This window comes from Cricetulus griseus, chromosome 4 (assembly GCF_003668045.3).
Source record: "Cricetulus griseus strain 17A/GY chromosome 4, alternate assembly CriGri-PICRH-1.0, whole genome shotgun sequence".
In the NCBI taxonomy this organism is placed as follows: Eukaryota; Metazoa; Chordata; class Mammalia; order Rodentia; family Cricetidae; genus Cricetulus; species Cricetulus griseus.
Window position 1 is genome coordinate 205,987,177 of NC_048597.1, and position 27,123 is coordinate 206,014,299.

The window sequence follows — 27,123 nt, forward strand, 5'->3', positions numbered from 1 at the left end:
ACTGCGGCTCTCTCACCCTTCCCTTCTTATGAAGGTATCTTACTAAGGCAGCCCAGAGGCTTTGGGCAAGGACAGAAGCTCCAGGGACAGAGTCTAAACAAATTTTGTTACTCCATCATTGTTCCAATGATGGATTCAGGGGTGGGTCTTGGGCCAAACAAGATGATGAAGCCAATCACTACCTGGCATTCAATGAGCCATAATTATAGATCCAAGAATATGCAAGGAACCAAATTTAGACTTCCATCATGAGAGATGATGACTGGTAGCTTATATATAATAGCTTCTATTTTGCTCTCAGAAGGTTTTCAGTTAACTCCTGTTGTCTTTATGAGAACCCACAGCTGCATAAGCCATCTTGTCATTAGCCTGGGAGTGATAAGGGCAATGCAAAATGTAGGGCGGAGCTAGAAGAGTCACATGGGACCAAGTAGGACCCCAGTGGGTATCCCCACTGCTGTGTTCTGGGATATCCTCTGCTATGTGAACCATCTGTCTTTCTGTGTTAAGCCATTTTGTCCCACAGGTTGTTTCCTTGCCGCATAAGGGTTCTTTGCTTTGAAAGTAAAACAAGTCTTTCTAGTGCTTGGTTCCCAGGGAATTCCAAATAGATGTGACTGTGATGAAAGGTCTGAAAAGGACGGAGGACAATTTGAGGTTTCCTTATCTTGATGCTTCTCCATAACATTTGCATGCTTATGTCCTAATGTTATGGTTTGGATGTCAAGTGACCCCACCAAGAGGCTCCCATATTGAAGAGTAGATCCCTCATGTTTAGAGGCTAGGCTTGAAGGAAGCAATTGTGTGATGGGAGCTTTGACCAAATCATTGACTTAATTCTCTCAGGATGCTCTCCCTCCCCTGGCCTAGAAACAATGGGGCAGGTTGGTCAGGGACTGAAGGCTCTGAATTCATGAGCCAAGATAAATCCTTCTGTACATGAGGATTTTATTTCTATTTGTGTTTGTCAAAGCAATAAAATGTGTGACTTACGTGAATTCGTATCTGGATATCTTTTTTTTTTTTTTGATCTATAGAAAAGAGGTCTGAGCATGAATGATGGAGGTGCTATCCAGATGACCGTCTGTTTCCTGCCTCGTCTCTACCTTTGACCAATAGAGTCAATGAGTATCACCGACTAGGTGTGACCTGTGTACCCAACACCATGTGCAATCTCAACATGCATCATGTCCTTGAATGTTTATAACCACTCTGGGAGATAGGCAGTCATTATACAGGAACTCATATTTAATAAAACTTAGGCTTGAGGTTGTAAAGTGTACATCCCTACAATCTGAGTACATCATCTATTATCTAGCCTGCCTCATCATCTCACTCAGAGACTCCATCTCAAAGACCAATATCTGTGACCAATATCTTGGATCTCAAGATACCATGCTCTGTGCTATACTCTGTTTATGAGTCAGAAGTCTGTAGAAATTGGATTTAGTTAGCATTTTGCAATGGGAGAAATGCATAAAATTTGAAGTACATTATACCCAGTACTAGATATGATATAAGGTATCAAAAATAATAGATACACTGACAATTTTCTCTTTTTAATATTGAAGGTGTCTACATGGGATACACAGCTCCTCTGTCGAAATTCAGGATAAACTTGGTCATGAATCATTTTAAGAGAACAAAAATATCAAAACTTTGTTTCCAGACTTGAGTTTGGATTCCATAGACTAGATAAGCATTTCAAAATATTTCCTGTGCATCTAGTCTTAACATTAGGTTCACATAATTGTAGGCTGCGTGCTAGGGTCTTCAGGAGTTAATACTGAGAGGTGAGAGAGACTTAAGGTAAATTAAAATATAAGAATTAGATGTTCTAAGATAACCTGAGGTTTCTAAGGCAGCACACGATCAATGTCTAAACAACATGTCTACTAGGTCAGAGGAAAAAAAGAACTACCATGAGGACCTTGAAATGCATCAGGTCCTTTTATATGCTGTTTCACTGATCCTTAAAGATGAGCATATCTTGGAGATCTTAAGCTCTGTTCTTTACATTTTCATTGGTTATTTCTCCCGTCACACTTCCATTTATGCACACCTCTAGCCTTGCCACAGGTATGGTCACAGAAGAGGCCCAAGTGTGGGCTTCAGAAACAAACTTGTGAAAGGGCAAGAAGGACCTGACAGTGGGTCCACCTTCGGGAGGGATAGAGGAAGAGAATCTGGTTTCTTCCAGATGAGGTAGGTTGAAAAAAATGGAGAGAATAAATTAGAGAATGAAGTCACCTACAGCTGTTTCTGGGGCTGAGCCCCCAGCAGGATGTGTGATACCTGTATGGCACTAGGTAGACTGTCCACAGATGGACCTGCATAGAGAACACGAGAAACAGCACAGATATTGATGTAGCCCCATGGAAGGCAAGGAAACGTCATGACAGCTCTCAGTCCTAAGGGATCATTAGTGACTGCAGGCCCAAAGAGGTAGATGAGCATCTCACAATGAATAACCACATGGAAAGATGACTGGACCACATTGCCCTATAACTCTACATACTCTCTTCCCCGTTAACCCACCATTACCCAAGGAAATGGAAAAACTGCCAAATTTGAGGAGGTTAAACCTCTCTCCCTCACATGGAATGAAGCCTGAAATGAAACAAAGATGGGTGTGGAAAGAAAACCATTTCATCTTTGTGAATTGAAAGTCTGATCTGACACATTGACAACTTTTTTTTACAAAAGAAATGTACAGGTTTCGATAACTTTCCTAGGTCATGTGGCCAGGAAAAAGTAACATTAAGATTCAGACTTGACCCAACCTTTTCCCTGCATATCAACTAATCAGATATGGTTGAAAAAGTTGAAAGAAGACTTCCTGGTTGGGACCAGTATGGTGCTGGCAGTGGATACCCAAGTTATGGGGCTTCTGTGGACACTGACTGGCTTCAACAGCAATTCGTAGCAGCTGGGATGAACAGGACTGGGGACCCCGTTGTTTTACAAAACAGCCAAATAGTTGGACCCTCAGTAGTTTCACATCCACTGGTTTAACCAACCACAAACTGAAAACCTCTAAATAGTAGTAAATACAGATTTGTCTTTTGTTGTCATCATCCTCTAAGCAGTAGGTACCATTACAGAGTATTTATACCCCGTTAGGTCTTACAAATAATCCAGAGATAATTTGAAGTATATGGAAGATATTTGTTATGTTCATGCCAATACTCTACTACTTTATATAAGGAACTTAATATCTCTGATGTTTTTGTACCTACATAGCATCTGGGGACCACGCACCAGCAGACACTCTAAGACAATGGTATTTGGCATATATGATCGGATGCAGCCAGTCCTGTTTTGAAACAGAGCATTTAATGTGAATAAAGAGCTGCACATCCATCTCCCACTGCCTGTGCCTGTCTTCTGAGAGGCAGGGTCAACTCGCTATAAATGCAGCTCTAAGAGAAACTTAAGGCAAAAGACCTATCAACATGCACACACTAAGTTCCTGTCTTACACAAAGGTATCCAGGAAGCTACCATCTTTTCTGCTATCTTCTCTTTTGCTATTTAGTCTAAGAAGTACGTGGGAAAGAGTGGAGGCTGTGCTTTCATTTGCTTGAGCTGAACACCGCTCTCTGCAAGGCTTGTGGATGGGGATGCCCCTCAATGGACGCAATTTCACGGATGGTCAACTATCAATTTTGAGCAATGTAAATGGGCAGACTGTCTGAAATCTTGCTTTCTCTTTCCCCCTCATTTTGGTGATCAAGACACCCATGGAATGCAAAGACGAAGTGAAGTGTGTAATAGACCCTCACAAGCTGCGGCTTGAAAATTTACGTGCATATAACCTCAAAGGGGGTCCCAGAGCTGTAAGTTGCAGGTGACTTGTGAAGAAAAATGATCTGTCATCATGACTGGCCATGACACATTCTCATCAAGCTTTCTTAACCTTTTTCTTTTTTAAAAAAAGTTAGCATTTCTCTTGCTTTCATAGCAAACATTTATATGATACTGTAGAGAACAAGACATGACTTAGGGATGACCCCAAAAGTCTGATCCCTGAAATTGAGGACCTAAACTTAAGGAGTCAGAAGGTCACTCATGCATCATCCAGAATATTGATTTCAGTCTCCAGCCAAAGAAATTGAGAGTCTGAGCGGCAGAACTGTCTTCAAAGACCCAAAGATGATAAACAGCGGCAGTGAGCTCTAGAGTTCCCCTCTATTCACTCCAAACTCCAGCTCCAGCCTTTTCCTACTGCAGCCTGATGCCTGGTGGGCCTGAAGTTATTATCTTTAGGTCTCAGCTGGAGTTTGTCAGAACTGAGATAATATCAAGGACACCTGGCAACTAATCTGTCCCAGATTCCAGTAGCTCTCATCTCCTTTGGTGGTGGTACAGAACTACATTCAGATGCAGGTGCTATGTTGCCCAGGCATAGTACAGAGCAGGGTGTAGATTGTGTCCATGCCACACGTTGTTGAGATGTCTATGGGGGAGTTCACCTAAGGTGCTCAGCACAGTGTAAACATGGGGGCTAGATGTGTGGCAGTTTGTGCTGTTTCCTAAACTTGACCTTGGCCTCCCTGTAAAAGGGGTATCCTGTGAAAATGAGGTTCCATGCAGACACCTTGGGGAATGCTGTCTGGATAGAAAGTGCTCTATACTGCTGTGTGCCGCCTTTTTTTCAGAAGCAGAGACCCGAGGGAGGGAGAACAACTTGAATACAGACGTTATTAAGAGAAATTTGTACTAAATTAGAACAAGCTCATTAAGAGAAGGGATGAAGTCCAACCATCTGCACCAATGCTAGAGTCTTGCAGGAAAAAAAATGACCTGAAATTGTTTAACAAATCTCAGGGTCACATGTGGCTCCAGTTGCACCATGTGAAGCTCATGTGCCATGGATTATAGCCCTTGGGCTGTGTTTACCTATTGATCCCTCTGAGGCCAGTCTTCACTTTGTCTTCTCTTCAAAATTCAAAGGAGAATTTTATTTGTGCCCTATTCATAGCCTCCAGTTTTTGAAAAAAAATTCATCTCTGTCTACTGTTGTCTTGTTAAGTAGAGGATAGTACTCAGGAAGGGTAGGGCCTGAGATGGCATGGAAGTCTTCCTTATCAAAGATCAGTAGAATCATTAGGAATGTTCTAGAAATTCTAGAAATGCCAGAATTCCCTGTGCTGGAGGAGAGCCTCTGGGCAGAAACAGGGATAATTGATCACAAGGAAAGAGACACAGGAGGTGGGGCCCCCTGTGCTGAAATATATCAAGAAAAATGGGGATCAGACAAGAAGCAGTGTGATGTTTGCCTGAGTGTGCCTCTAAAGCTCTTCACACATGTAGCCACTTCACTAAAAGAATCCCTGCTCAGATGCCTAACACACACACACACACACACACAGAGAGAACTTAGAGACACTCTAGTCTAGCACAGCATAAGTGCCCTGAACTGTTGCATTCTGTGGCATTTTCTAGAAACCTTAAGATCCTCTAAGACACTGTCATGAATTGGCAGCCATCTGATCTACCTCCCTGCACAAATAGCCTACAGGATGTATAGTTAGGTCCAATGTAGATGTCCAGGGACTAAGCAGATGTGACTATCTGATTTTTCATAGTATTTGGAATTGAACTCAATTTGTTCAGTTTTATTCTTATAAGTAAAAACCCAAGAAAAAGGGATTAACCTGGTCTTTACATGATCTACCTTGTGTCCTGCTGTCGTTTGAACTTGTCATCCCTAGGCTCACAGTTTGGTAACCTGGTTCCCAGAGTGACAATGTTGAGAGGTAGTTGGACATTTAAAAACTGAGGCCTGGTGGGTAATCACAAGACTGGTCTCTCTCACTGCTTTGGATTAGAGTTTTACCACGGCATCTTGTCTGCTTGCATATTCGCCATTGTGATGCTACATAACAAGAGGTGACACAGCCAGAGGCCCTTGCTAGAGCCAGCGCCATGCTCTTTGGAATTTGTTAATGCAAATGAAGAGTTCAAAGACTGCCCTTGCAACTCTGTGACACTGCATGCACCAGCCCTCACTGGCAATGTTTCTTAAGTGTAAATGAAGTCTCATATTTTTAATTACTGGAAAAAATACCAATGAAAATTAAGTTCCGCTGATTGCATGGCTTTCAGATTCACTAACAGGACACAGTAGGCTAAGTGGGTCTGCAGAACACAGACCAGCATTGGAGCTGGAGCCGGCTCCCAGGAGAGCATGCTCCCAACATGCAGCATCCATCAAATCATTTTCTATTCACTTTGTCTGATCCCTACCGGAAATTTCACAAATGAGAACAAGTTCCCTAGTCAACCTCAGAAGCACCAGAAAAGCTCCCCCACATTTGCAAGCCCAAGGCAATTAGAGGGGCACACACAGGGCTTTGCACTCTGTATGTAAGCAGACAGTAGAAGGATGAGAGATGTGGCGAGGAGGGCTGCTCCACAGGCCATCAATTTCATAGCACTGCATCTCATTGGAAGATCTTTTGATATGTCATATGCAGACAGAAGTGTGGCTCCCAGAAGAATGTAGGGATTCATAGAAATCTGTGAGGAAACCTCAGAAATCTATGGGACCTCCTGTAGAAGCCCAGTATTTATCCATAGCATAGGTGTGGACTTTGGGAGCCCATTCCATATAGAGGAATACTCCCCGAGCCAAGACACACGGGGTCTAGGCCCTATCCCAAAGGATACAAAAGACTCTGATGACACCCTATGGAAGGCCTCACCATCCAGGGGGAACAGAAAAGATACGTGACAGATAAGGTTTTAGTTGGGGGGGGTAGGGTAGGACGGGTGGGAGAAGGGAACTGGGATTGTCATGGAAAACAATTCTGTTTCTAATTCAAATAATATAAGCTGGAAAAAAATTAAAAAAAAAGAAATCCAAATCCTTTAACAAGGCAGGCAGCATGGCGTCTTGAGACTCGGTTTCAAATCCTTTCCTCCACGTCTCCCCCATCCCTCCTGGGCCAAGCACATTGCAGTGCTAGGGAAATCTGAGCATGCTCATGCCTCCTGCTGTCACCACCCCTCTCTTCTTTGTGAGGTGTTACTCATTCTATACTTTAAAGATAAGATTTTGGGAAAAATTCACAGGTGTCATTCCTCTTGGGGAAATAACCAACTTTTCTCCATGTGCCCACAAACTGCATGATTGTATCTCTGAATTTCTATCCACATTCCCTAATTTTTCCTTCTGATACTGTTCTCCAGCCTTTTTGTTTTTTTTTTTTTTTTTTTTTTTTTTTGACTCATGCATGGGCTGAGGTCACAGGGGTTAGAATAGGTATAGCTCCTGTAGATTGTCTATTGTGTCAGACTTAGATTAAAAAAAAAAAACAGAAAGGGATGTGGAGGAAGAACAGAAGATATGTTAAAGTAACATATTCATTCACATGAAACATGCCAAGCACGCACATTCCACATGGAACCTTGAAGAGCAGGCTTTACACACACACACACACACACACACACACACACACACACACACTTTGATAAGTTAGAGTTTGAAATTCAGGAGCAAAGAGAGCAAAGATGATGCTGGCATCATCACAGTGCTTAGTTTTAATCGTATCAGAGGCCCAGGACCAAAACAGCATGGTGTTGGCATGACACCAGACATGTGGACCAAGGGAACAGGGTACAGGACCTAGAGATAAATCCAGCCACCGATAGCCATCTGAAGAGCATAAATGGAGAAAGGGCAGCCTGCTTAACAAAGAGTGCTGAGAAAGAGAGATGTCTTCATGCAGTAAATTAAAACCTAGACTCTCCATTATTGCTCATTCTGTATTAAAAAATGAACCAAAGTGGACCAAAGGCTTAAAACTCTGAAACTTCTAAAAGAAAACATACCAGAAATATTGGCACAGGCAATGATTTTTTTTCTGAGGAAGACTCTAATAGCTCAGCAAACAGAAGCCAGAACTGACAATGGGATTACATCAAATTTAAAAGCTTATGTACAGCAAAAGAAAAAACAATGAAGAGACAACTTACACAAAAGAAAATCTTTGCTAGCTATCCCCATTTGACAGGGGATCAATATCCAGAATATATAAAGAACTCAAAAAGACAAGTAATTTCATCAAAAATTGTCAAATGATCTGCAGAGATACTGTTCAAAAGAAATACTACCAATGGCTGATAAATGTATGAAAATTGCTCAATACCTTTAGCTTTCAGAGAAAAGAATATTAAATTTTATAATCCAGCTGTACTACTCTGGTACATACATACATACATACATACATATGTATATACCTATGGAGAAGCTTAAGTCACTACAGAAAGCTGAAAACTTGGTTTGTTTTAGCACTACCTATAATAATTAAGATACAGAATTTACCTAGGTACTCATTAATAGATAAACTATATAAGAAGAAAACACACACACACACACACACACATTATTTAAGACAATGAATAATGAAATCATGCTATTTGCAGGAAAATAGAACTGGAGATCATAATAAAAAATAAGGCAGACATAGACAACTATCGTATCTTCTCTCACATGTGGAAACTAGAAAAAAATGAAAGCAAATGGCTCAGAGAGGAGGGTACTGTGGACACAGAGTTAGGACCCTGTGTAAAGATAGCCAGTAAGGGATGAGGCTGGGATGTAACTCAAAAGTTTTCTGACTCCCAGGCTGCTCTCATTTTGCTGTTTCTTGGAGAATTGAGGTATGCAGTTGGTGAGTAGGAGGGCAGGTTTTGTGTTTTGCAATGATACGGTTACAGAAATTAGAGTTTGCAGCACCTGCATCAGTACATAACCGCTCCTGTGGTGCCCACCAGGAATTGATATTAGGGTCCTCCACTCAGTCAAGCATACAGAGAAAGACTCAAGACCTCATCCATCCAAGGAAGAACATCCTAGCACATGCCTGGAAAAAGTACCAAAATGCAGATGAGCATCTGTCCTGGTTGGTTTTTACTGGAACCTTGACACAAAGCAGTCACCTAGAAAGAGAATACTTCAGCCTAGGAATTGCCCAGATCAGATTGGCCTGTGCCATATCTGTGGGTATTTGTCTTGACTGATGATTGGTGGGAGAGGGTTTAGCCCACCGTGGGAGGCACCATCCCTAGGCAGATGAGTCTGCCCTATAAAAGAAAGCTAGCTTAAAGAGTTAGAGAGTGGGCCAGTAAGCAGCATTCCTCCATGGTTCTCACCTCCATCTTCCTTCCTTGAGTTCCTGCCCTGACTTCTTTCAATGGTGGGTTATCGAAGTGTAAGGTGAACTAAACCCCTTCCTCTCCTAAGCTGTTTTTGGTCTTGGTGTGTTTATCACAGCAACACACTGAAACTAGGACAACAACTTAGCATTCAGTCTTCCTACTATAGTATAAACATGTACTTGGGTTAAGTGACTTTCAAATAAATTGTAATCATATGTCCATTTGAGCTGACATTTATGGAATCTTAACACCCTCTTCAGATGTGACCTGTGAAGGAAACAACTCACAGTAAATGGACTTAAAGGGACACAAAGAATATTCTCCATCCCCACTCATGTCTTCCCAAGGGGTTTTTCATAACTGCTATGAACCAAGGCTGCTGGAATGTTTCTAATACTTCTTTCTTAATGGTGTGTGTGTGTATCTGTGACTGTGATGTCGGATTATTTATCCTATTAATTTATACAAATACATATGTTTTAGTTAATACATATTAACTAATATGTACTTATTAGTTAATTGAGAAAGACAGCAAACAAATATTAGTTGACAAGGTGAGTAGGCTGTGGTGTTTGTATATGTTATTCATACATTACTTTCAGTTTTCCTTCCAGACACGCTACAACTATCACTTTTTTGCCCTTTCTTAGATGAGGCCCAATAAATTTCTTTGGGCAATTAGAAAAATAAAGGGACTGGTATCAGTGATAGGTTGAAACTTATACATACTTTTCCTTTCTTTCTTTCTTTCTTTCTTTCTTTCTTTCTTTCTTTCTTTCTTTCTTTCTTTCCTTCTTTCCTTTCTTCTCCCCCCCCCTCTCTCCTTACAAAGGTGACTGCTGTACTTGCTTGGGTCCCACACTGACAATAAAGCAGGGAAGAGACTGGTAAAGAATATGGAGACACAGTATTAATCAGCTGAGAATTGGAGCATGCTTGTCACTGCAGGGCACCAGCCTATTTTAACTGACCCAGGGATCATCTGAATTATTTACATAATCACTTTTTGTTTGGTGGGTCTGTTTTCCCACCCCAGGTGGCAAGCATATATAACTGGGGAACAGTAACTGTAACTGGCTTGTGCAAGTAGAGCCTGGTTGCAGGTTGGGGTGACAAGAACCCAGATATGATCTCTGAGGGCTACTGGGAAGGAATCATGATATATAGTTTGTAGAAGGGTGTACCTAGTAGTGTCTTTTCTTATAGGTTTTCTCCAGGTGGTGTTCAGCAATGCTCATGTTGGTACCTGCCTGGGACACTAAGCCACATCAAGGGCCCCACTTTAGCACAGCTGTGTCCAGTGATTAATGATTTCTGTTCAGCCTCTAAGTTAGTGCCTTGCTCTGTTTCATGGAGTCTTGCTATAAGGTACAGTCTTCTTCTCCTGGTCACCCCGGGAGTCTACAATAATGAAACAACTCATACCTAAGTCCTGTAAAAATGTCAAACAAGGCTTGCCACCCTCAGATGAAACATGTCAAACATGACATGGGTAGTCTCAGCTTGGGAACACCTGTTTTAATTCTTCACTCATCTGTATCTACTTATTCCCTGGCTTTTGTTTCCCAAAGCTCATAGTGTATTCCGTATACTCCTCATTGCATATTTTGTTCCATGAAGCTGCTCTGAAATCACTCTTTATCCAGCCCACAAAGAAATGTGTTTCCTCTGTGTCACTCCTGGGTCAACTGATCCACAAAGAACAAATTACTATATGGTTATCCTCTGACACCCACAGGTTCTTCAGGTGGCTCAAAAATTTAAAAAAGTGTGTGTCTGCATTTCACATTTACAGACATTTAAAATTATTAAACAATGTGATATAACAACTCTTTGTAGAGCATTTATATTGTATTGTATACTATAAATAGTCAAGAAGATTTGAAGGATACAGGAGACTGTGTGGTGTTATGGGATAGTCTTTTTGTACACTGTGAAGATGTGTTGCTCTCCTTGGTTTAGGAATACTTTAAAGAGCTAAGGGAATAGCTAGGCAGGGAGAGGTTAGCAGGACTTACAGTTAGGGAAAAAGAGAGCACAGGGATGAAGAAGCATGGAGTTGCCAGGATGTGGAGAGAAGCTAGATGAACTTGCCATGCTGAAATAGGGTACTGCCATGTGATAGAACATAGATTAAAAAGTATGGGACAATCTAAGATGTAAGAGCTAGTTAGCAACAAGCCTAAGCTATCAGCCAAGCATTTATAGTTATTAGTAAGTCTCTGTGTCATTTATTGGGGGAGCCAATGGTCCGGATGAACACCTCACCTATAGTGAGGGGCTATCTGCAGGAACGCTGTCATCTTAGGTGGGTTTGAGCAAGGCTTTGGGGAGATTCGGGAACCCATTTCTTAAAAATACTGAGGAATGACATTAATTTCACCTCTCCCCTCACCAAACAGTTGTGAATAGCCAAAGTTACAAATGGTGGAAGCATTCATAGATTCTATCAACACAAGGTTGAGTTTTACCTTAGAGTGATGTCTGCCTACTTGGGAGCATCTTCCTTCCCTTCTAGTTGCCCTCAGTGGGCTTCAAAGAATCCCAGTACTTAAGGAAGCAGAAACGGACTCTAACTGAGCTGAGTGAGACAAAAAGCTGTTTGCATGGGAAACTCCTTTGTCTGCTTCCCAGATGGAAATAGGATTGGACTGAGGGATTAGAAGAGAGGAATGGTTAAGGAAAAGTAGAAGAAATAGAGCTCTCCATGTTGACCAAGGACCTCTGTCCTAAGAGATCAGGGAGGGGGCTGAGGCAAGGCTTTACTGAGGGTTAAGCATACCTATAGAATGGTCTCTATGACTGCATGGCCTGTGGACAATTTGCTTCTTATAGCCCTGGGCATGTAGATGCCAGGGGTTTGGATACGTGAGTGACAATGAGATCCTTGGTTTCTGAGTAACCTTGAGACAATTGATAGTTTCAATCAGAGATTCTACATTTACCCCTTCATATAGGCAGCCACAATTTGGAACCAGTTAAGATTCCAGAATAATAAATGAACTTCTCCAGGCTGAAATAAAATAAAAATCCATTCTCAAGCCAGGTGTTGCATTATTACTTAGGGATAGCATCTGCATTAATGCTTGCTTTTGTAAGTACCGGTTTGTTAGTAAAGAGCTACAACTTTTGTTTTGGCTAGCTTTCAAGTGACTTGTTCCTTTTTTTCCTCTATCAGGATCTCCCACGGACAGCACAAAAGAGTCAAAAGAGGGCTCCACTTAGGGTTACCTTGCCAACAGGCGCCGACAGTAAGTTGCATGGCTATATGAGATGGATGGATGGGCCAGTCATTGGTCACCAGGTATGGTTCATATGTTGCTCCATCCATGTACAGGGTGACCACAGGAAACTCCACATTGATGACATAGTAATGCCACTCTTTGTCACAAATCTATTGGGGAAAAAGAACACACAGAGAGAAGCAACACTTAAAATTGAATCTACAACATGACACCAAATAGCCTTTTAAAATCTTATTCTGAAAGGAAAAGAAGAGGTTTCTGGGTCAATAGTTACTACTCCAAAAACTTAAAGAACATAATTTTGACATATACCACACATTAAGGTTATCAAACTATATCAAACACAATGAGAAGAAGAATTACAAGTGGATCCAGTCATTGGCTGAATACAGTCACCCTTCACTGTTCACAGGATTGGCTCCAGGAACCAATCTGAGTTTAAAATCTGCAGATGTTCAAGTTCTTTGTATAAAATGGTATTGCATTTGCAGGTAACATGTGCATATCCTCCTGTGTGCTCTAAATAAACTCCAGATCTCTTATAATGCCCAATGCAATGTAAATTCTTTAAATAATTGATCAGCTAGCTGTATTACCTAGTGACTAACAACAAGAAAAGGAAAAGCTACTCATATTCAATATGGGAGCCATTCCTCAGTTGGGTGGATTCATGGATGCAGAACCTTTAGGCACAGAGGGCAGACAGACTGCATTTGACAATGGGCAGAAAGAACTTCACTTACCTACGTAGTTAGGCTTACAGATTTGTAATGGGCAGGTAGGAGCGTCTGTTTAAATTTCTTTGGATGAAATTTCTCTTACTCCTTTCAATATAGAAAGAGTGCAATTGAAAACACTTTCTTAAGTTCTGGGATAGATGGAGTTGTACAAAGAATAGTGCTGCAATGAAAGTAAAGCTAAAGATTAACATAAATGAGGAGAGGAGAAGGGATGATGAGAGAAGAAAATGGCAGAACGGTTTGAATTCAGAGTTAGAGAAAAGGTGGACTCAGAAAGAGGAAGAAGCAGGATGGCTGAGGAATCGGAGCCTCTAATCCCACTGTGTCTGTATGAAGATTCACCAGAAGCTGATGTAGCCTAGCCCTTCTAATTCAAGGAAAAGATTCCAAGGGAGACAGACTTCCTAGCAGGACTCTGCCTTCCTTCCCTCTTTCACCTTGGTGCACCCGGGGAAGCAGAGAAGGGCCACAAATGAAACTTTTGGCCTTCACTGAGAACTGGATACTCGTAACATATGTCTTTTCACAGCCTGCCATACCCAGGGTCCTGTTCTTTATCAGGGCTGGAGACCAGCATTGATGGATTTGTAGATCGTGGGGGAGTGTGTGGTGTGACAATCGATTTTGACTGTCATCCTCACTGGGTTGAGAAATACATAGGGAATCAGTGAAGCACACCTCTGGTGTGTCTATGGGGACATTTCTAGGGATGATTGCCTCCATATGGCTCTGACTTAATGAATTAATTAATCTCTTAATGGATTCATAATATGGCCATATTACTTGGAGGTGGTGAAAGCTAGGGATGTGGGGGATGAAGCTAGTTAGAAGAAGAGGTTACTACGAGGGTGTCTTTGGGGCTGTATCTCACCCTGGACATTTCCTGTGTCTCTTGACTACCAAGGATGGCTCTGCTCTGCCATCCCCTCCCTGTTACGATGGACTGACATCTCTGAAACAATGAGCAAAGCGGTTCTCTCTCCTCCATTTAGGTATTTGGTTACAGTGATGCAAGGGTCACTCATACAGGAGGAGCCACATTTCATGACCCCAGAGATCAGACTCACACTGTACAATCCGCAGCAAAAATGTGAGAAGAGAGGCAGGAAACAGAAACGGCAGCACTAGAGAATAGCGCTCCCTCCCTCTGTGCAAGCCTGGGCTCTCTCCTCTGTGTTCAGTCTCCTCTGCTCCCTCTGCACCCCATGGTATCCTCTGAAGTGTCTCTCATCTGTATCATTCGCTCTCCATCACCCCTGCCACAGCTGGCAGGGGAGGCTGATGAGTTCTACATGAAGGTGACCCCAAGGTGAGGGCATCAAAGCCCTCCCTCCACCCCGCACTGGATTAAATGTGCTGTTTCTCATGAATAGATAACACCAACAGGGATGCTAAATGATCTTTTCCCTTTCATTTTGGAATAAGAATTTTTTCCTTAATGTTCTTTTTATATTGTCCCATCTCATATCCCAGAAAATTACTCCTTTTGAAGCCTATTAGTGTGATAAAGCCTGATGAATATTTTAGGGACTTTAGTAGGCGAGCCGGAAGGGTCCAGCAGTTCACTCCAATATCTTGTTGAATTCAGTGGGAGTCCCTGACTCAGTTTCCACTCCCCACCTTATTGATCAGACCATATCTGGATGCAGAGGTTTGGGGTTGACTGTGACTAAAGGCGGGTGATCCTGGGTCATAGGGATACTACATAGGAGGAACTATGACTTTTGGGAAGAGAAGCATTTGAATGAAGCTTCCAACCCAAGGGATCTCACTGCAGCCTGTGTTTGGAGTTGGGTACAAGGATAGCCAGGCAGCAGAAGAAACTTAGAAAATGTTTACATTTAAGAGGTATCTAGAAGCTTCTGGCTAGGTCCAGGGTAACAGTGACATGTTCTGGACACATTTCCTCCCCCATGGAAAGGAAGCTATCAGGGATAGCTGTGCTGGCAGCACACAAGTGCTCCCAGTCCTGATTCCCATCACTACCCTCACAGCACTAATCTTCTCTGTGCACATGGCAGGTCAATCCCATGTGCTTTGGCCAATCATACCACACTCTGTGATGGCTGAAGATTAAGTGGGATGGTCATCTGGCCTTATTTCTCAACATTTAGCTGTTTCATAAGACAACAGACAGCATTTCTAGGAAGAGTAAGAATCATTTCATACTCAGAGCCTTTCCCAATATGGTAGTTTGTTTCCTAGATACTTTTCCTATAGTTTTGCAGAATTGATAGGCAGCTTCCATGATACCTCTCATAACACAGGGAGCCTGTGTCCTGGGCTGAGCCTCATGGTGCAAGTGAAGAGGCTTTCCTTCCCTCATTAGCATATCCACACTCGAAGCAGCCTTAAAGAATATGCCCGCCAGGTGTTGATGGCGCATGCCTTTAATCCCAGCACTCGGGAGGCAGAGGCAGGCAGATCTCTGTGAGTTCAAGGCCAGCCTGGTCTACAGAGCGAGTGCCAGGATAGGCTCCAAAGCTACACAGAGAAACCCCATCTCAAAACAAACAAACAAAAAAAAGATTATGCCTGTAATACATTTTCAACCTTGAGATGGAGAAATTTCTATTTACAGTGTTTGTACAAACATCCTGAGAATCAACAGCCATGAAAGCCCTGTTCAGATCACACTGTCTAATGATTTGAAAGTTTGTATGTATCAGTTAATGTTGGCATTGAAAACTCCATTGTAAGTGGCCATGTGATGTAGCTATGAATATCCCATAATATACATAACTAGTCTCTCATTATTGGATTAATTTCATACCAGCGATTACAGATGATGCTATAATCAATTTCTTGGGCATGAATATTTGTCTGTACTTCTGAATATATCCTTAGGAAAGATTCTTGGAAGGGCATTAAATGGCTCAAATATCATAGCTATTTTAAGGTTCTTGATACACACAGTGATTTTTTTCCAGCTAAAGATTAGAACCCTTTATTCTTTTACCCAGAGAATTAGAGAAGGTACCTGTTGCCACATTAAGTACCAAGTTGGGGCGGGGAGCAAAAATCCCAGAAGTTTGTGAAACAACACATCCTGTCTGTAAAGAATCACAAAAGATGGTATGGTCATGTATTGCCAAATCGAAACAGAGGCTACTACCTATGTGAGGAGCAGCCAAGGCTCAGATGAATGAGCTGAGCTGTGCTCATGAGCTCTTAATTGGGCATCCAAACAGTCTTTTAGTTCATACTAAGCACACTAAGCTTATGGCTGCAGGCTTGTCCCAATGAGCTATGTCAGCCTCTGAAGGAAATGCCTAATTAGAGTTTCATAAATGTGGATCTATGATCAGGAAGAGACCCACATTGACCCTTGGCTAGAAAGGCAGGGACAAACTGTAATTGAAAAATGATCGCGCCAGGAGGCAGCAGAAATAGAAGTATTGCTACATAGGTCAACCAAGACAAGGAAACTAGGCAAAGTGACCTTTCCTTGGGGGAGAGACGAACTTTAATTCTTAGCTGCTTGTGAATCACTGGCAAACCTAGCTAGCTTGGCACCTGTCCCATGGTATCCATGAGTGGATACTTAAGGCATGACCTGGACAAGGCCACCTCCTGCAGAACACCTGCAGATGGGATTCTATGTTAGGTGGCTGTGGCTGCTCTTTAGGTGGTAAGTTAAAAAGAGGCTAGAGATTCAGAGACACATACCAGGGAAGGGTGTGACTCCAGAGGATTCTCGTCACAGCTGCTTATAGCCTGATTCAAATACCACATCCATGTTGGAAGATCTGACTTGGTTTCTCCATTAAATCAGGTATTTTTTAATGCAACTATTCAGCATGTGACACATTGATTTGCCAAGTACTGTGTCAATTACTGTGTCTATTGAGGTTGCAAGAGACAGCAGAGCTTATGAGACAGATTCTTTGCCTTCCTGAGTTTCAATCTAGTGGGGAGGGGGAGAAAGACAGGAGGGGGAGTGAGGGGACTGCATACAAAAATATTCTAATATAATGGGGACTTAAATAAACGTTGTAATCCAATTGCAGAGTACTCCAAGGTTCCAGAGAGTGGGGAGATCTTTCCAGCTGGGAGAAAGTGAATACTACAGGACTGCTAAGGTTTCATTGGGCATAAAAGGTAGAATAAATTTCAGGCAAATGAAGCAGAAACCTCTTATTCCTTTAATCGGTCATTTTTCCCACTGTTGAAAGCATCAGTTTGGCAGCATATGGTGTCAAATTCTTTCAGTCATTTCTGCAGAGACTTGCAAAAAGCATACCATATTTTGTGGAAAACAACCCCCAACCTAGCTGGAGCTTCCAGTCCAACTGAGGCATTGATAAAAGGCCACTGCAGGCCACCATGGGGTGGGGGTGGAGTGGGGCTTCCGTGTTTTGCTACCCGTCCTTTCATTTCACACAAAGGCAGTGTTTGTGCATCATATCGGATCCCACCAGGATCTCAGCTGCTAGACAGTGGGCTCCCATGTCAGGTTGTCCCTGAACAGCCGCACTTGGAGATTCTGCAGGCATTTCAAATTCACTGTGTCCCAAATTGGGCTCAGCAGTGCTGCTCTCTCACACCAGCCTAAACATGTCCTCTGGGCCCCTGTCTCATGTGATCTGTCATCAGAGCAGTGCCCACAGAGGGGCACTGCTCTAGACTCCTCCCACTCTGCCCTTCCAGGTTCCTTTAGTGCCTTGTCTCCCATACTTCTCTCTTGCCCTCCCTCCCCTCCCTGTCACTCAGTACCCCACTCCTTCTCAATACTTACCATACCTGCTCAGGAGGGCAAAGAGGTAGAGAGAGGGATCACTGACTGAGAAGGCAGACCTGGTACAGACAGTGAGGCAGAGATGCTCCAGCAATGGAGGGGTCTGTAGCAATGGTATCCATGTGGGTTGGTCAGTGACCTGCTTACCCTGGGGATTAGGTGAGCCCCAAAATTAGATGGATAAGGAAACAAAATGAGGGATCAGGAGCGAGTCCATGCAGACTGAGTCTGGATTTCTGGGGTAACTTGTTGAATATCACACATTCTTTACTGATTTCTTAGAATTTCTGTTTTGAACTTGGGGGAAAAAAATCCTTCCAATTCTTTGCTGCTACATTGGTTGAGTGAGAATGATGATAATAGCATCACTTGTGGGGGTTGTTGTGTGAGTTTAGTGAAGGCACCTACAATGGTCAGCATGTATTTCTAGTCTTTCTCCTTCCAAAAGACACTGAGATGCTGGATAAACTGGAAACAGTAAAATAAAGAAACAAGAGTAAGATGTATGGAAAAGGAGCTCTTCAGACATCATGCACAAAGGAATTAGAGACACGAATTGAAACTAATGGCTGCAGAGGGCTGTGCCCAGCCCCATGCATGAGAGTTAGAAAGGCCCTTGGAGAGAAGAATGGGTATTTAGGTCCTTGACCCTCTGCAAAAAGAGGACTTGAGCTGGGATAGTTGCATGAAGTTGGTATGTTGAGGGGACAACTTGAAGCCTGGATCCCAGGACAAATGCTATTGCTGACCTAGGGCTGAAGGGTGGAAGCCAGCCAAGTACTTTGTCTCCTAGGCTTGATCTATCCTCTATGTATGTGACTCAGGTCTAGGTGAGGACAGTTGACACAGGATGGAAGCCCTGAGCTCAGAAACGAACTTAAAATGTATCCACAAAGTCTGTAGGGACCCTGAAGGACAAATTCAATTATGTTAAGCATAGATGGGAATGAAGATGACAGGTTCAGTGAGCTAGACTCTCGATGCCATTATGTAGCTTCTCCATCCTACCAAGGCAAGGGTGCTAATTTACTTAAGATCTGCACTTCTGAGCCAGTGTGTTTCCTGTGGAGGTGACCATGACAACGCAGGTGCCACCCACTGGGCCTTCTACCAGACAGCTGACTCAGGACCACTGGGAACAGGAGATGTGGCAAGTGGCCTGTGTCCAAGAGACTATCCCTGTTTGAAATTTGTTTGAGCAAATTTGAAACATTTGAGCAAATCCCCAAAACAATCCTGAAAACTGTCCTTGCAACTTGTATTGGGAACATATAAATCAAGAATTGCTCAATATGCAGGATCTCAGCATATTCTGTCTTCACAGGGACAGAAAAGCACATTAGTCCTATGTTAGACACTGGTGGTGTGCCTGTGCCCTGGCATCCTGAAACTGTGGCATGATGTTCTACTTCTTCTCTACATAGTCAGCTGGCTTGGTAGTTCATTCGTTCGTTCATTCATTCATTCATTCATTCATTCATTCATGATTTCTTTAAACACTGCCTTTGAAGGATTCTAATTAGATCTCCCTTCCCCAACCCTAGATGATGCTCATTTTAGCTCCTGTTATGTTTCCAGTTACCATTTTTTTTTTTGTGTGTGTGTGCATCGAAGAGCCCAGCACAATTAGTCATTCACCTTGGGGCTTATCTATAAATTTGTCAGAACCCCATGAAGGAAAAGTTAATGGAGTTGGATAGGAGTCAGAGGTCAGAGCCAGTGACCTCTGGGACTGGGCCTTCCTGGTGCTCTCCAGCTCAGGAATGGACAGCCAGGAGCCGTGATGGTCCCATTTGCCATCACTCAGGAAAATGTTCTTCTGTGATCCTTTCAGGCCTTGGTTCCCAATGGGAGTCTATAAAATGTTGCCTTGCAAGACGTACCGCACAAACGCTCTTTGGAAAACCTCCCCAAATACAGCTCATTGGATTCTTTTCAGCAGGATTCCTCAAAGGGCTCAAAGGGAACAGCATCTCTTGAGAACTTGTTAGGAATGCAGACTTGCCTGGGGCCTGGCCTCTAGTCCCCCACTTCTAACAAACCAGAAGCTCCAGGGTGGTGTGTGGCAGTCTGTTTTGGCAAGCCTGCAGGCAGCTCTGGAACTGCTACACTTGAGAACCTCTGCTCAGAGATGCAGTATGGAGTAGGTTAGTTTCTGTCAGCTTGACTGCATTTAGCATCACCTGGGAGCTGTACCTCTGGGCCTGGCTGTGTGGATCTTTCTAGTGAGGTTTAACTGAGGAAGGAAGACCCACTCTGAATATTGGTAATAGCATCCGATGGTCCCAGGGGAGAGCGAGAGGAGCATGCATATCTTCTTGCTTGCTGACTACAGATACATTGCCTTCAGGACCTGCCCTTCCCGGCTGTGATGGGCTCAACTCTCAAACCAAGAGCCCAAAGAAACCCTCACTACCTCCTTAAGTTGCTCTTGTCTAGACTTCTCTCAAAGCCACGAAAAAAATAAATAACTAAGTTTAGAACCTTACTTGTTTTATTTCTTACTAGGCACTTGTAATAAAAAGTCTCAGAAGACTGCTACAAAATTCATTCATTCCCCCCAACACATGTTTATTGTATTTTTGCTATGTCTCAACATGTCCTGGTCCTGGGGATGTGACAATGAATTACTTGCCATCGTCCCTTTTTCCCATCATTAGAAGCTGGGGTTCACATTTTCTTCCTGCCATTTTTCTGGAACTCTAGACTGATTATACCAAGACAAATGCCTGTCCTTGTCCGGTCACACTCTCTCCCTCTTTCAGACTTTGCCTCCAGCATGAGCCACCAACTTCCCCCGAGGATGTTTTCTCATGAATTTCCAGAGCCTGGTGACATCTGTCAAGGCCCTGGGGCACAGATTTAGAGCCTCAGGGGCCCCCACTGCCTGCTGGAGGTTGTAAGCTTAAATGGACCAAGCAAATTCCGTATTTTACCAGGTCAGGAAACGTGTTTTTAAATCTGAGATTTAGGAAGGAGACCCTTTCTCCATGGGTGTTCTCCTGAGCAGGATCAACTGCACAAAGCCAAAGCAGGCTGTGCTTCCAGACAGTGGCAGTGTTGACAGGGAGTCGTGTTCAGGTAGTGTGGAGGACAGAGTATGGAATCTTCTTCCCCATGAGCCTGCAGACTTTCCAGTCTTGCCACACACAAGAAGAACTGGACTACTTCTGCTTGTCCAAGCAGAGGGTAGAGGAGGCCCCAGGAGACACAGGGGACCAAATCCTTGGGGGGCATGTGTGTAAGGGTTTACATTGTTAGATAAAGACACAGAGGCTCTCTGAGACCCTGGCTAGAGAAGATGGATTGGGTCTTCTTATGAATGCCTGTTCATCTAGGAGTCTGACACCTCTACATTTCTATTGAAATCCAGAGTCCATGAGCTAGTCAGCTCAGAAATGCTATTTAAAACTCACTGAATGCCATTTTCCTTATGTTTAAAATGAGTAGAGTCCTGCAGGGAGTAAAGTCCTGAGTGGCTGTGTTCTGTTGACATGAACAAATCCATGTCAAGGACTCTAATGGCCCAGGTCCATGGGAGTGACAAAATCTTCCCTGGGCAAGGCTCAAAGAGATGATGATGTCTTTGTCTGGTTCATGTTTGGATGTTGATTGTGTGTGCAAGAATGTGTACTAGCTTTCTCCCCACTGGATGCTTATGGTCTGAAGATTGTTCCCCTATACAGACTGCTCCTATAGAGATGAACTAAAACTGCCTTTCTGTGTTCTCTCTCTCTCTCTCTCTCTCTCTCTCTCTCTCTCTCTCTCTCTCTCTCTCTCTCTCTCATACACACACACACAGACACACACACACACACACACACACACACAGGCAAATAATTATCTCCAGGTAATAAACCCACCTCCTGATTAGCTGATTGTAACAGCCCTGACACTCTGTTCAAATGTATGTGATAAGCAAACTGGGCTTCTGTTATGCTGTGGCTTCTCCATCAGAAGACTGGACCACCAGATTACCAGATTCCTAGCTTTCCTATTTATGCATCTGTCTTTTCTTAATTTTCTTGCTGCTTTTATTAAGGGGTTTCAGGATCCAAACCATGCACCAGCCTTGGAGGAAGTTGTGATTTGTTCAACAAATACTTATTGGTTCTAATGATCTGAAGTCAGCGCTTTGCTATGAATTTATTATATAAAGGGAGCAAAACAGATTCTGCTTCTTTTCTTAGAAGAGAGACAGCAAGTATGATATACACTGAAGTCCAGTCTCCATTGAGTTTGCTAGAAACCCTTTGGGTGAGGTTCAAGGCATAGCAGGGTCCATACGAGGGAGTCCATCTGAGGCACTCCTCTCATAGCCGTGCACAACTTAGCTGTTGTGACATGAGCTCTCTGCTGGACATAGGTATGGAGTATGGAATGTGACACTGAAGGAAAGGAGGAGAGCAAATGGACTAACAGGGTACAGGTATTCAAGGCAGAAGGACACAGATCCAGGGGTAGGAGGAGGGTTGTCTCATAGGAGCAGGAGCTTGGGAGGGCAGGGGCCTGTAAATGATGGCTGTTTCCCTCTCTGAATCCTACCAGCATCAGCACCACCTGGGGTCACCCCAACCTTTCCTAATCTCTGCTCTTCCCATTCCTGTGGGAATTTCCTTTCTGACCCAAGAAAGGGCAGCAGGCCAGTCTACCATGAAGCTGTGGACCTAGACCGCTCAGGTCAGCTTCTGATGGCATCCTTTCCCAGCTGGTTGAACTCAGGCAAATCACAGGCCCTCTCTGTGCCTTCCCTTACAATGACATTCTGAGAACAGAAGTAGGGGCATCAAACGCTGCCTTACCTCGGCCATGCTAATAAAGGGCAGTGTCACCAAGGTTGCACAACCTTTCCCCACTCATGGGCCTACACAACTTACATCCTTATGGCATGAGCTCTCTGCTGTTGCAGCCCAAGAAGAGCCTACCTACCCCGTTCTTCTTTGCACTTCCAGTGCACTAGCCGGCGTTAATCCCTGCTGTCCTCATCCCTGCACTACATCCAAGGCACACACAGAAATTTACATCTTTTTCTAACTATAGCTAAATAATATAATCTGCCCATTTATCACTTCAACATGCAAGCAATGTTAAAAGTTTGTAATCTAGCCTGTATTTTATTCTCACAGCACATCTTAATTCAAACTAGCCGCAGTGGAAGTGCTCCTGAGGTCCATGTGGACAAGGACCACCTCCTTTCCATATCTCTTAAGGACTTCTGTGGTACCTTGAACCTTACCCAGGTAGCAGGTGGTTTCTCTGTAAATAGTGAATGCGCAAGGGGAAGCAGAGATGGGTGGGTGGGTGAGCGTGCTCAAGTCTTGAGAAGCCCCTGAGTCCCTCATAAGGGTCTTACTCTGTTACTGGGCGCATAGCCCTTAGGAAACTAAAGAATCAAATGTGCGTGTGGGTCTTTTCAAAGAGAAGCTAGGGTGGGGCTTAGGGCCCCAGGAGATCAAGGCAGCCTATGAAGAGGGAACTGAAAAGAAATGTGGGGTATCCCCAATACACCCCCTAGTTTCTTAGGGACCTTACAGGGGGAAGCCATGGACAGGCAGAGAAGAAAAGAATACTTTGGTATAAAATGTTTCTTTCCATCCTTAGTTTCTCCCTTTGTTCCTTCTTACACAGATGACCATCAGAGTGCTCACACGTGATGTTCCTCACCCCTAGGGAAGGTGGTACTTTTGGCAAGTTACAGAGGAGCAGGTGGAGAGCTCTCAGAGTACATCCAGCCTTTCTGTGGCCTAGAGGTTGGCAGGGATCTCAATGTAACACAGCTGGCTCATGCTGTTCATAGTGGGGTGGACCCCAGTACTCCTCTCTTGTCTTCAGGCGGGCTTTTAAAAGGCATTTCTTGGCAAAGAGAGTAAGTCTGTAAGGTATTAGATGGGAACCCCATAATATTAAACAAGCAGGAAGCTTGGTCATGTATTTGAAAAAAATTAAATTTTCATTCTGCTACTCTGATTTCTGAGGTTGGCTCTCCGTTAATATAGTCTCTCTGTAAGTGATGAAGGGTGGAATCCTTGCAAGTTAAAAATAAAGGAGAAAAATCTCCGGGGATATCTTTAGAGAAACATAATTGTAATTTTGTTGACATATCTCATATCTCAGTCTGCTGGAAAAAAAAATCCCCTGAATAATTCAAATAAAAATTTCCAAGCCCAGAAAAAGTGGAGTGATCTAGAATTGAAATGTTTAAATGTTTCCACTTTTAAAGACATGGTGCCTGTTGGTGTCGATCATGTTCTGCATGTCAAAGCTCACAGGGGACTTCCTTAGCAGGTAGCCCTGTGACCTGGCCAGGGCTGTCTGTGTGGGCAGCAGAGAAGAGAACTCACGGGCAGAGGCTCTTTAAGTTTCTAACACAGAGTGCTTCCTAAACGGATCTTGCTCCTATGGGGTTCGGGGCTGTCAGCAGGCTATGCTGTGATCATCCCACCAATGCTTCAGACAAGCAGAGTCATGCCACCACTGCTGGATCACCTGCTCCCCTGTAGAGCCATTTCCCCAGAGGTGGATAAGCGTTTCACAACTGTTTTTCCAATGAAGAAGGCTTGCCGAGATATTGCCTCTGCTTGGAGTTCCACAGCAAAGAAACTGGGTATCTACTCCAAAGAACCAATCAAGCCATTAACTTTGGGGGAATCTGTAGGACTCTTTTGGGGGAACAGTTGCAGTTTAACATCCAAAATCTTGAGCACAGCCTCCTGATAGTATGCATATTTACCAAGTGGAATTTTCACACCTGAGTTTTGAGCTCTTAAAAAGTCTGAAAAACTGGTTAAAATTTAGCTCATCCAGCCACCTAAATAAAAACAAAACAAAATACAAACAAAATGAAAAGTGAAAGGAATTCCAGCATGCCCAGACTCCTCTTTCTGGCTTTGGAGAGGTAAGATGTCTATTTGTATCCCTGCTCTGCTTCCCATGGACCACTCAGCATAGACTCCGTGAGTGTCCACTAGCATGGGCCAGCTCCAAGCTTCAGTTTGTTGTTGTGTATGGCAAGAAATGCAGATGTAAATGCATTTCCACTTCCACAGACGTGGCTCATTCACCCTGACTCTAAGAGCTACACTGTTCAGCCAGCAGATTTTATGAACTGTTGCACAAGGCTGGGGAGGTCTCAGGTCTATGACTTTATTGTTATGTTGTTGTTGTGTGTGTGTTCCTTATGTCCCCCACATACAGGGCTTTACATAGAGAAGCTCAAACAGATGACCTACATTCAAACCCGTCACTGACTATGGCAGAAAAAGCAAAGCAGAGGTACCATCATTCAAGAGCAGAATCAAGCATTCGCCACCAAAGAGCTTGTTAGGGATGCAGTTCAGCCCAGACCCCAACCTTCTGAGTCAGAATCCTCCTTCTACAGAGTCCAGGTGACTTGTAGGCACTGTATGTTTGAGGACTTCTGCTCTTGGATGGTGGAACATGCACTCAAAACCAAACACAACCCCAGCCATTTATTGGGTATGAATTTGAAGGATGTCCCTAAGATTCTTGCATGTCAGGAGGAATTAGAGACTGTGAGCTGCGGGGGAGTTCTCAGAGAGGAGAAGTCCCTGAAGTGTTTTACTTAAGCCCTAAGGACTTAGTTGGTGTCCATTCTCCCACATCAAACCTCAGTCCAGGCAGGGGAGAGGAGGGCCCATAAGTCTGCTAGAGGACTGACACTGAGTTTTCACCCTTGTGTGGAGTCAGTGGTCTCTAAAGAATACCAGAGTGACTGGGCCTTCTCCTGCAATCATCCATTTTCCCAGGGAACTCTCAGCCTCAGCAGGGGATGGCAGGCATTGCATTAGGCACACAAGAGAGCATGAGAACAGGCACCAGGCTGAAGAGGAAGAAGGATGGAATGACTGGAGATGGGGTGCCCTGGTGCAAGTGTGACAAGTGAAAGCTGGTGTCTCAATAGCTGTGTCATCTATCCCCCAGTGGCGGGCTTCTTCCTTCACTGGGGACCCAGAGCAAGAGCAGCAAAATTGGTTGTTATAATGACTGCCTCTAAACCCATTCATTTAGATGTTATTTATGTATTTACAACTACTTCATTCTTCATCAGACTTAACATTAATTTGTGTTAATAATAGATCCTTAACAACCATCATTAATGGCAACAAAACTAATTGTTTTTTTCCATTAATGAAGCATATTTTATTATTTTCAAAGTATTCCACAAATATTGCTCCCTTCGTCCTCAGTCTCACCAGGAGGATGAGTGTGTGAGTATTGCAACTATTCTACAGTGCAAAAACCAAGAATGTTAAAAGTTCAACGATTCTATCAAAAGTAGCTTGGGTGTGGGTAGGCTGCAACCCGAGCCCAGTTCTCCTGAATCCTAATGCTGTTTCTTCTTGGCTGACTTTGCAAAGTGATATACCAAACATGGAAATCAAACTGACACCATCAACACAACACAGACCATCAAAGGCAGGCACAGAAGAGAGCAGGCACAGTATTCAGCCAAAAATACTTCGTTCATCACAATGATCCTTGATTTAGGGTCATGACTTGAGTGGTTTTGGAGTTGGTTTGACTGATTTTTCTGTGACTCAGTGACAGAACTGTCCTGTTGAATGGAACAGTTCTCTCTCTTTCCCATACAGATATTCTGATCATATAATTAATTTTCTAATATAGTCTTCTTCAGTAATCATATATAGCTGTGTATATTGTAGATATCATTGTTTCCTTGGTTACCAGATATTGTTTTGAATCACTACTAATGAGCAAGGCTTTTGATACTGTACTGGATCTTGTGGGTTACTAAGGAGACATTTGGGTTCAGCATCCCTGATGCTGACTCCAAATCTTTGTGCTCATGCTTGGGACCCCTTGACCCGAACTTTCCTGGCCTCCCACAAAGTATCTTAACTTCCAATCTTGCTTGTCCCTCAGTGACAAATTTGGTTTTCTGTAGGGTTTATGTCAATGAGAGACATTCAGAGAGATATTAGGTTCTATTACCCACTTCCCACACCCAGGGTGACTCTGCCAGTGAATGGAGCTGCCTGGCACAAAGACCAGCTTCCAGCACCTTTAACTGCAGTCCAAGCATCCAGTGCCCTGGCTGGAACCAGCTGGGTTTTTGTTGCTTGGGTTACAGTTCTCAGCCCAGAAAAAAAAGTAAAAAATGCCCAAGTCCAATACATCCTCTCATGCCCTTGGCTGACCATCTAATTACAAGGTCCAATTAAAGTAATTGCACACTGGGGATCTTAAAGACA

At 43.4% G+C, this 27,123-nt stretch overlaps 1 protein-coding gene across 1 annotated transcript in view; it reads right to left on the reverse strand.

Annotated features, from left to right (window-relative positions):
- The window catches only part of Clstn2 (calsyntenin 2), a 570,502-nt gene that overhangs the window by 20,106 nt on the left and 523,273 nt on the right, over positions 1-27,123 (reverse strand). Inside the window, exon 9 of the mRNA XM_035443875.1 lies at positions 12,399-12,561. Within this exon, the coding sequence (XP_035299766.1) occupies positions 12,399-12,561 (163 nt within the window). The remainder of the gene's footprint in view (positions 1-12,398; positions 12,562-27,123) is intronic.